A 9,787-nucleotide genomic window follows, 5' to 3' on the forward strand; every position below is an offset into this window, starting at 1 on the left:
GAGCCTGTTTTGCCTTTGATCTTGTTGATATTTCATCCAGTGGGCCGCTCATATCTCAAGGTCGTTCTCACAGGAACAGTTGCAGCTGGAAAATCCCACTGTTTATATCTCAATGCAACAGTCTCTCTTTTAAGCCTCTAGAGGGAGTACATTATATCCAACACGGAAACAAAGAAACAGGGAGAGAAATAGCCATGCAAAGTTCCAAAAGCGAAAGTCTAAATACAAACCCTACTTTTTGCAGTTTGAAAGTTACAGTTTTTGTCCGCTAAAATCCCGTTATTTTGTATCAGACAAATCTTACTTTGTATCCTCAAATCAAGTTTGACAGCTCACTTCAGGCGCTCACTTCCCCGGCAGCCTGACCAGAGTATCGGCAGTGGAAGGTTTCCCATTCAAGTCTCCCTTCTTGAGCAGATAAAGTTAAGTCAAATTTCTTCCCCCCCCCTCTTCTGCTCGTTGGGGGGGGGAGGTCCTCTTCCGATGTCAAGTTCAACCAGTTTAGAAAGCATAAAAACGTCCCCTTTAAACACAGCTTGCTCTTTTCGTTGCTCAATCAATCATGTAGCTCCGGGGGGCTGACTTCCTTACTTTTTGCCTTTCCCGTTTTCAGCCAAATCTTCTCAAATTTTAAAGTCCCGTTCCCTTTATTTATTGTTCTTACTCACGGGTATTGTTTCCAATCAGTAGTTTCAGGAAGGAATCGACGCTCTCCGTCAATGGCGACGCGGCTTCGCTCCGTGAGCTGGGTTGCGATCCTCAGCACCGCGCTCACACCCGATGCCGCTCCGGAGCCTTTAAAAAGGCTCTTTCGCGATACCGGGGGGCGCAAAGGTGCCCACCGAATCTCCTTGTTCACAGGCTTCAGCGCCTGTGATTTTAGGGGTCCCCCGCTCGCCGTAGCGGGTCAGACCCGAACTCACGGAGCAGTCCTGCTTCGGAGCTCCGAAGCTAGGACCGCCATTAACGCTGGCGCCGACCGGAAGTCGACTAAACAGGGATTTGAACGCAGGCCTTCCCAGTTCAAGATCAACACAGACTAGTACCCCAAGGAGAGATCTGCTGCCTCCCTTGTTCATCTTGCTCTTTTTTCTTCTCCCAGGTATGGAAGAGCGGACCTGTGTGCTCATCATGCATTTATAATAGCACATTTGGTAAGCAGAACATGGTTTGTTTATAAGCAGAGGTATTTGAGCAGAGCAGAAAATGTAACATAGCACAACATGAAGTTTACATAGCTGCAGATGATTATCCCAGGCCTCTTGAAGACTATGAGAAAATCTGTTGTACAAAACAGGGGAAATGCTCAGTCCCTTCCTTGATTTCCTGATGTGTTTGTATAATAAGGGCTAAATATTAGTTTTGTAATATAGCAGTATTTAGTCAAATTTAGTTTGAATTTAGTCAAAATGCAGTGAAGTTAGGGGATGATTATATAGTCTCTCTTTCTTTCTTTCTTTCTTTCTTTCTTTCTTTCTTTCTTTCTTTCTTTCTTTCTTTTGCCAGCTTGATTCTCTCATTATATATTTTGAAAAAACTCCACACCATGTCTTCAGCCAAACATACAAAATTAATCATCAACACTATTTTAAAATAAACAGTAGCACAATAAAATCTGGGAATCATGTCATATTCAATCATTTTAAACAAGTCTAAATATGTTCATGGTGCTTTCTTCAGGAGATGCTTGGTTGTTCAGCTTTGCTTCATTTTGATAAGCATTTTTCTCTAGGTCTGATTACCTAGTGATGGAGGATTAATTTTTCATTTATTTTTACCTTCCTCTTTAGTATGTGGTTTGGCTCATTTGTTTGAGTTATCTGGATGGTTTTAACAAAAAAATGCTTGTCTTGATAGGCCAGTCTAACATGGAGCCGCTTTGATTATTTCCTCATTTTAGGCTTGTTGTAACAGTATAATTTGTGTGGTACAGGCTACTCTGTGAAGTAGTTTAGGAGGGACACACAGATGGGTGCAAATGGTATAATACAGACATCTGCCTGTGGTCAAGTGGAGAATCAGTAATGTTAAAAAGGAATATGTAAGTAATGTTGGATTTGCTGTTACCTAAAATAGGACCCAGTGTATGTGTAGCTATAGGTTCTGCATCAAAACTGTTCTCTTTTTTTAAAAAAAAACCAAACAAACATGCTTAGGTGTTGCTAGATTGTTAGAATCTTGTGAGCTAATAATTTCTTACCCTATTCAGATAAAAGCTTGTCCTGCAGAGCATTTTCAAGTTTCTCTGCTTGGAGTCTTGCTAAGGCGTCTGCTATTCCTGATGACTGCTGATCACCAGGCAAGTACTGCCAAAAATGTTATTTATTGATTCCGTTTGTATCCCATCTTTCCTTCAAGGAACTCAAGGTGGTAAGCACTTTTTGTTTAGTGAGGGAAGAGACATACGTTTCAACCTGCTTTGTTACAAGCGGAACAAATTTTGAGGGTTCATTCAAATATTACACTCACCATAGGAAGGTGGTCAAAGATGTTATTGTACGATTAGATTAGTCTTACCATCCAGAAAGTCTCCCTTTAAACTGCTGCACTGAATGTGCAGGCCAGGCATTGAGAGTTTCCCCTCATGGTAAAAGGCTTACACAGGCTTTAACAACCAGAGTATGTCACTGGTGTTCTGTGAAAACATTTTGGCTGCATCTAGGTGAGAGCCATACTATCTGAATTTAGCCCAAAGGAATCATTGTATGGAGTCTTTTTGCAATTAAATCTCTCAGGAATCTCCCTCAGTACTAACCGAAGTTGTGCACCTGTCTGTCTGTTCTGTTATTAAAGTGTAGACATATTTTATGGTTTTCTGTTAAGGTTTTCTGTGAACCATCCAGAGACCTTGGGGTATAGGGCAGTATAAAAAATTCAATAAATAATAATAATGATAATGATAATAATTATTATCTGTCTTGGAAAGAGAGTGGCTGAAGTCACATTCTGGGTTGGGGACTGGAGAAGCTGCTGGGATAGTTTCAGAGTCTAAGCCTTGCCTTTGAGAGGGAGAAATCCTTTCCTCTAGCCTGCCATCTTACTCTGTCATTGGACAGAAAGGATATTCTGTTTAGTTTATTATTTTCCTATATTTGTGAAACAGTTTATTGAGCTCTCCTGTGCTCTTTCTAATGTTGCCTTCACCTCCTTGCAGGTGAGGTTCACCCAACAATTTCCTTCCAGAGAAACAGAGAACCTGATATTGTGGCAGCATCTTTCTCTCCAGGCCCTGATCCCTCCCCTCAGGCAGCAAGTTGCTCATGAGCTCTTTGTGGCCGGATTTGCACAATGTCAAGAGTGGCTGAGCAGCAAAAGGTCTCTGGAGGAACTTCCACAGGTGGTAAGGAAAGGCTTGAATGAATTACTTGCGGATGAAAAACTCTGGTGAGGATTTTCTTGTCCTCTTTAGTTCTATTGTTCTGTTATGGGGATACCCACAAGTAAGCCCAGCTTTTTGCATCTTTGTACTAATAGTATTTCAAAGCGATAATAACTTTTTGTACTGGGTCTATCAATAGTTTGCATGATTGGGATCAAGTGTTGGTGCAAAGGATGAGGAATTCAGATTCCTGAGCTTCAGGACTTGCACTTTCAAGAGAGAATGCATGTATTTTTTTCTTGCCTTTGTAGTTGCAGACGGAAGCCTGAAAGTGGACATACTTTTTCTGTTAAAACAAGGGTGGTCAACCTGTGGCTCTCTAGATGTTGCTGGACTAAAGTTCCCACCACTGCAAACTGCTGGTTAGCTGAGGTTGACAGGCACTTCTGGAGAGAGACAGGCTCTCCCTGTGCCTAAATGCTTGCAGATTGGGTGGTGTTTCTAGTGATCAGAGATACAACTAGAAGTGTTCCTAGCTCCTCACAGCTCTTTCTTCTCTGTTAGAACACTGCTCTCTCTGCCTTGTTGTCCTTGTGCCAAACTGCTGGGAAGTCACTAGAGGTGGGACAGCAAACAGCACTTGTTGGAATTGTTGGCCAGTTCTTGGTAGTTCTACCTGCCACACAGGTGAGTAAATTCTCTCATTTCCCACTTCCTGCTGCTCCATCTAGTTCTCCCTTCTCCACAAGTCCAATAATATGTCAGAACAGAGATAGCTGCAGTTTTCCTGCTCTTGTGGGAGGGCTATAGGAGGAGAGAGAGAGGAAGACATTGTTTTGTTACAGGAGCATGCAGTTGCATCCCAATATGCATCTTTCTTGCCATACAAATGACAGCATTTAAGGTGTTGATGACTCTTGCTATAGTACTAGTTCCATTATGTGCCAAAAGAGGGAGGGGGGCTCTATTTTTGCCTTGTACCATATAGCCATAGAAACAGGCAAAGAAGTGTTTCCGCTTTAATATACAGGGTGAATTTAATAATACGTCAGTGCAATATGAATTGCAGTTAACACTTGCGAATCATATGTGAGACTTTTGGTACCTACAATCACCAAACATTGTGCTCTACTCTCATCTGGCAAAGATCCCAAAAGGGAACTGGGCTAGGAGGCAGCAGTTTGTGGTAGTTTGTATCAGTCCTCATATTTAGATGAAGCTGACTTCACACTTTCCGTCTGTGAGAGGAGTGCACCTTCTGTCAGTTTGAGTTTGAGTAGATCAACAACGCTTCCTTCCTTAGCCAGACAGCCTTTCATGCTGCTGTCACAGAGGCAGGGCATAGCAGAATCATTAAACATTCACTTTGCAGTGAATCTTTACCTAGTTACCTAGCTAGCCAGAAACGGAGGACACTGTGAGGCTATAATATGCTCTTTTTGTCCAATGAAGGTCTCCAGTCTGCCCTCTCTGCAGCAGACCTTTAGCTTGGTGCTTCGACTCATGCAGTTCTTCATCCAAATATTAGAGCCTCAACTGCTAATTCAGGTAAGAAATAGTGTGATGAGCAGACTTGCCTGGCATACACAGATGGATGTCTAGCAAGGTAGTTTTCAAAGCTGATTGCTGCTAGTTATGACAGGTGTATCCATCATCATTTTTCTACCAGAGAATGATCCTGGTAAGCATAAGCCACAGTAGTACATGAATGTCATGATCCTAGTTCCTGGCTATTTAGAAACCCTAGCCCTCAAGAAGCAGAGCTACAGTTTGCTTCATAGGGTGTAATTATTAAGTTACAGCTGGTTTGCAACATAGTCACAAAACAACCTCCTGCATCTTCACTCACAGATGTTCACAGTATGGTGAGAGGGTGGAAGTGTGTTTTGCCCCCCTACACCATTTTAAGGGCCTTCAAACAGAGTGTATTATATTTGGAGGCGCACACCTCTTGCCCAGGCCAATGCAGCCACAACACCACTGGCCTGAATGATCCCCACTTTCATCCTTTATTGACCTGTCCATTGTCAAAGCTAGTCATGACTGCTAGCAACCAGAATTTGAAGTGTATTTGCCAATCTAGTTGAGGTTGAGCATACAGTCATACCTCGGGTTGCAGATGCTTCAGGTTGCGTGTTACCGGGTTGCGCACCGCACTGAACCTGGAAGTACCGGAACGGGTTACTTCCGGGTTTTGGCGCATGTGCAGAAGCACTAAATCGCGCTTTGCACATGCACCAAATTGCGACCCGCACATGCGCAGATGCAGCGCTGCGGGTTGCGAACGTGCCTCCCGCATGGATCACGTTTGCAACCCGAGCATCCACTGTATTTAGTAACTGTGCATACACAATGCTACTCTGGTGAGGGTTGACGGATTTGGGAGAAGCAAACGTTGCCAGGAGCCTTCAGGGTTGGTCAGTGGCATAGAATTTCCTGATCATATTTAAAATCACAAGCTTTCCTGTCCCACCACTACACTGATTATTTAATCTATTATTTCTGTTATGAAAGGTTGCTGTGCTTCTTTTGCATGCAGGCCAGGTTATGTGAATTGTCACTTCGTGTTCTTGCATTTTAAACCCCTCTAAACCTTACTCCACCAATGTGTGTATAGCTGCATGTGCATGCACTGGATGAAATGGACCAAAATACTTTATAACATAATCTTCAAATGTGACAACACTATTCGTTGTTTTTCCTTCCTGCAGATACTTACACTGCAAACTTCCCTCCTTCAACATAATCCCCCAGATCATGTTCTGACTGCAATCTTAGATTTTCTCTCTTCGATGGGGGTTTCCATCATTCCACCAGAATTCCAGGTAAATTCACTAGAACAAGATTCTGTTCTTTCATTAACCTTCTGCAGGTGTCGTTTACGGGTGAAAATAATGGCTGTAGTGCCAGAGCATTGAGACACTGTTTTTCAGTAGTGGCCACTAAGTAGCTAAGACCCAAAGTACATTAATCATAAGAATGTCAAGTTCCTATTACTTTTTAGAAACCCTATGTAGGAAGCCTACATGGGTAATGAAAGGTACGGGGACTCCTCAATAGTTACCTAGGGGTAGAAATATCCCTGGACTTGGTGGTGTTCTTGCCCCTGAGTTTATTTTAGCTTGGAAACGCATTTTTACTTGGAATTTTTCCATTTTAAAGACACTTTCTTGACTCTTGTTGAATGGCAGTGGGTCAGTGTGACAACAGGACTTGGCATATTGTGGGATGTTTTGCTGGTTTGATTTGGAGGGCTGAGCATGTCTATTTGTCAGCAGAGTCCAGACGAATAGTCAAAACCAACAAAAAATATTTTGGTATCTTAAGAGACTGACACATGTATTATGGCTTAAGTGCTTGTCTTCTATCTGATGCATATGCTGTAATAAAATTGTCAGTCTGTAAATTGCTACAAGATTCTTAAGATACGTTTTGTCAGTAAAGGCTGCCATGAGCTTTTCATTATTGTCATTCTCGGTGGGGTATCTGGGTTGTATTTAATTATGATTCCCAGGAAATTATGAGTGGAGGCGAATATATAGGCTTAAAATACAAATGATAACTGCATTATTCACTTGTTAGGAGCAGATTTTATCCAAGCTGTCCTACCTGTTTTCTTCTTTGCTGGCCGACAGTAGCTGGTTGATTCAACAACACGCCATAGAGGCATTCACACAGTTTGCACAGGTAAGATGAAGTCCAGCTGTGCTTTCCAGTTTGGGGGAGAAATGCACATGATCCCACTAAAATTAATCAGTTTTAAGCTCACTCTTAACACTCTTTGTATCTGTAAAGGGCTCGATCCAGCTAAGTTTGGTTACAAGTAACTGAGCTCCTGGCATCCAGAGATTCCACAGGAAAGTTTGCTGGCCCTTTGGTGGAAAGAACTGCCAGTAGCACATTCCCTCCCCCAAGTTCTCATTTGCACTGCAGTTTTGAGAAATGAGAAGCAGCAAAAATCTCTCTGACTCTTACCATGTCCAAACTGCAGTGTAGCTAGAGAAGAGTCCACCACTCTTCCAAAACCTTGCCACATGGTTTCAGGAAGATGCACTGTCTTCTGGAGTTTGGAGAAAATGAGACACAGTAGGACAGCTTGAAAGAGAAAATGCAGGGATTTATTTTGTTCTCCTGAGGTTAGGTAAAGTTGTTAAAAAAAACCAACCCCAAAAGAAACTCAAGTCTCTTCCACATTCTATCCCTTTGCTTTCTCTATGTTCCAGGGCAAATTGAGAAACAACCTCTAGTAAGCAAAGCTAGGGTTTGCAGACCACTGCTTAACTTCCATCACATTCAGTGGTACTTAGATTAGATGCTTCTCTTTGGCTGGATAATATAAGTAGTGTTAAGTCACAATGACATACTACAGATTAGTTTTTTCTGGATCTGTAGATGTTTGTGTTATTAAAGAGAAGAGAAAAGCAGCTGAAGAAGGAATTGCGTAAATTCTACTGATTGGTATTTTAGTTGTAATTTTAGCTCTGCTTTCATAAAATACTTGGGTACAGGGAAAGACTAGGGCTTAGATTTTTAAAATAACAGTAACATTAAATAAGATATAAGGGATGACAAACAGCAGAAAGATTTGGGAGTACCCGACTTTGAATAATAAACTGCATGCTCTTTTGTTGTTAGTTTTCTAAGTGCTGAACATTTCCAGTTGTTCAGCAGAAATTCCACAAGACTGCTTGATTCTTGTGTTAACATAACCAGGCTGTGGTGGGCATCAACCCTCTTCTCCCCTATTTGTTTTTGTGTTGTTGTTTTTTCATATTAAGGAGACAAGCCATGAAGCCATACTTTCCCAGTGCCTTAATTCCGAAGAAATTAAAAGCAAAGTTGTTGGCTTCCTATCAAAGGTATTTCTTAAAATATAAAATGGATGATATACTGCTGGTGCCAGATTTTCCATTTTGAAATTTAATGTTTCCTGAACAAATTATGCACACTGATAATACAGAGTTATACAGTGGAACCTTGGGTTACGTTGCCTTTGGGTAACGTAACTTTGGGGTTGCGAACGTGGCAACCCCGGAAATGTATACTTTCGGGTTTTGCCACATGCGCAGAAGTGATCTATTGCGCCGCATGCTTGCGCAGGAGCAGCGCCTCATGTTGTGGACTTTTTGGGGTACCTACAGACGCCCGGAACAAATTAAGTTCGTACCCGGAGGGTCCACTGTATTGAGCCTTTATCGAACCAAAAGGCATAACCTGAAACAAATATATGCAGATGACTTACCTTGTACATGTACCAAAAGATGGACTTTTGTTTATTTACACAAGTAAGGACGCTAAATCACTTCTTTGTAGTCTCTGCAGTCATACCTGTGCTTATGTATTTGAAATATTTAGATCACACCTTTCAGCCTAACGGGCCTTCTTTAAGGCAGCCAATAACCTCTAACTAAGGGAAAACTGCGCTTGTAATGTTAGAAACAGTTTTCTTCCAAACTCTTGACAGTAGTAGCAGCAGCAACAACTATGAATTTAACTGCATAGTTAGGTTATTTCTGCTCTGTCTTTTCTTTCAGACTCGCCTTGTAGAGGAGACAGCGGAAGCAAGAGCACAACGAATGAAAGAGGAAAATGTTCGTCTTAAGTGCCATTTGCGAGAAGCCACTGTAGACAGACAAAAGAGCCTGACTTCGGAGGTATGTTGCGGAATTGGGAATGCGTGTCGTAGTGATTCCTGCTATCATTTTCACATAGTTCATGATGGTGCTAAATTTGTGCCAGCAAATTGAGGGCTAAGACACACATTTTTGGTTGTTAACCTGAGCAAGTCTGTGCGCTCATGAGAATACATTGTGTGAACTATATCATGTGACAGTCATGTCACATGATCACAGCAGTTTATAGGAATTGCTGCTTCCTATCTGTATTTTTCCAGTTCATGCAGTCATTAGTCAGGCAAACAAAAATACTAATTTGGGGTCTATTAGTCCTCATTTTATATCCCGGTATGTAGTTTTTAAGGGACGCGGGTGGCGCTGTGGGTTAAACCACAGAGCCTAGGACTTGCTGATCAGAAGGTCGGCGGTTCGAATCCCTACGACAGGGTGAGCTCCGGTTGCTCGGTCCCAGCTCCTGCCCACCTAGCAGTTTGAAAGCACGTCAAACTGCAAGTAGATAACTAAGTACCGCTCCGGCGGGAAGGTAAACAGTGTTTCCGTGTGCTGCTCTGGTTCACCAGAAGCGACTTAGTCAGGCTGGCCACATGACCCGGAAGCTGTAAGCCGGCTCCCTTGGCCAATAAAGCAAGATGAGCGCTGCAACCCCAGAGTCGGTCACGACTGGATCTACTGGGCAGGAGTCCCTTTACCTTTATGTAGCTTTTGCTGTAAGGTAGAAAGGGATGGACTCCTGGCTGAAGGAGGGAAGATAGCACCTGCTAATCATTCTCATCAGTTGAGGAAAGGCAGTCTGGAACACGTGGGCTTCCAGTTCAGGCAGTGACACTTTATC

General features: G+C 42.5%; 1 protein-coding gene across 1 annotated transcript in view; it reads left to right on the forward strand.

The window, feature by feature from the left end:
- FIRRM (FIGNL1 interacting regulator of recombination and mitosis) overlaps window positions 1–9,787 on the forward strand; it is a 29,693-nt gene that overhangs the window by 18,318 nt on the left and 1,588 nt on the right. The window contains exons 14-22 of the mRNA XM_081914834.1: window positions 1,103–1,154; window positions 2,210–2,299; window positions 3,155–3,340; window positions 3,884–4,006; window positions 4,772–4,867; window positions 6,031–6,144; window positions 6,902–7,006; window positions 8,098–8,178; window positions 8,854–8,973. Of these exons, the coding sequence (XP_081770960.1) occupies window positions 1,103–1,154; window positions 2,210–2,299; window positions 3,155–3,340; window positions 3,884–4,006; window positions 4,772–4,867; window positions 6,031–6,144; window positions 6,902–7,006; window positions 8,098–8,178; window positions 8,854–8,973 (967 nt within the window). The remainder of the gene's footprint in view (window positions 1–1,102; window positions 1,155–2,209; window positions 2,300–3,154; window positions 3,341–3,883; window positions 4,007–4,771; window positions 4,868–6,030; window positions 6,145–6,901; window positions 7,007–8,097; window positions 8,179–8,853; window positions 8,974–9,787) is intronic.

The sequence above is a fragment of the Podarcis melisellensis genome, assembly GCF_964234715.1.
Source record: "Podarcis melisellensis genome assembly, chromosome: 6".
Lineage (NCBI taxonomy): Eukaryota > Metazoa > Chordata > Lepidosauria > Squamata > Lacertidae > Podarcis > Podarcis melisellensis.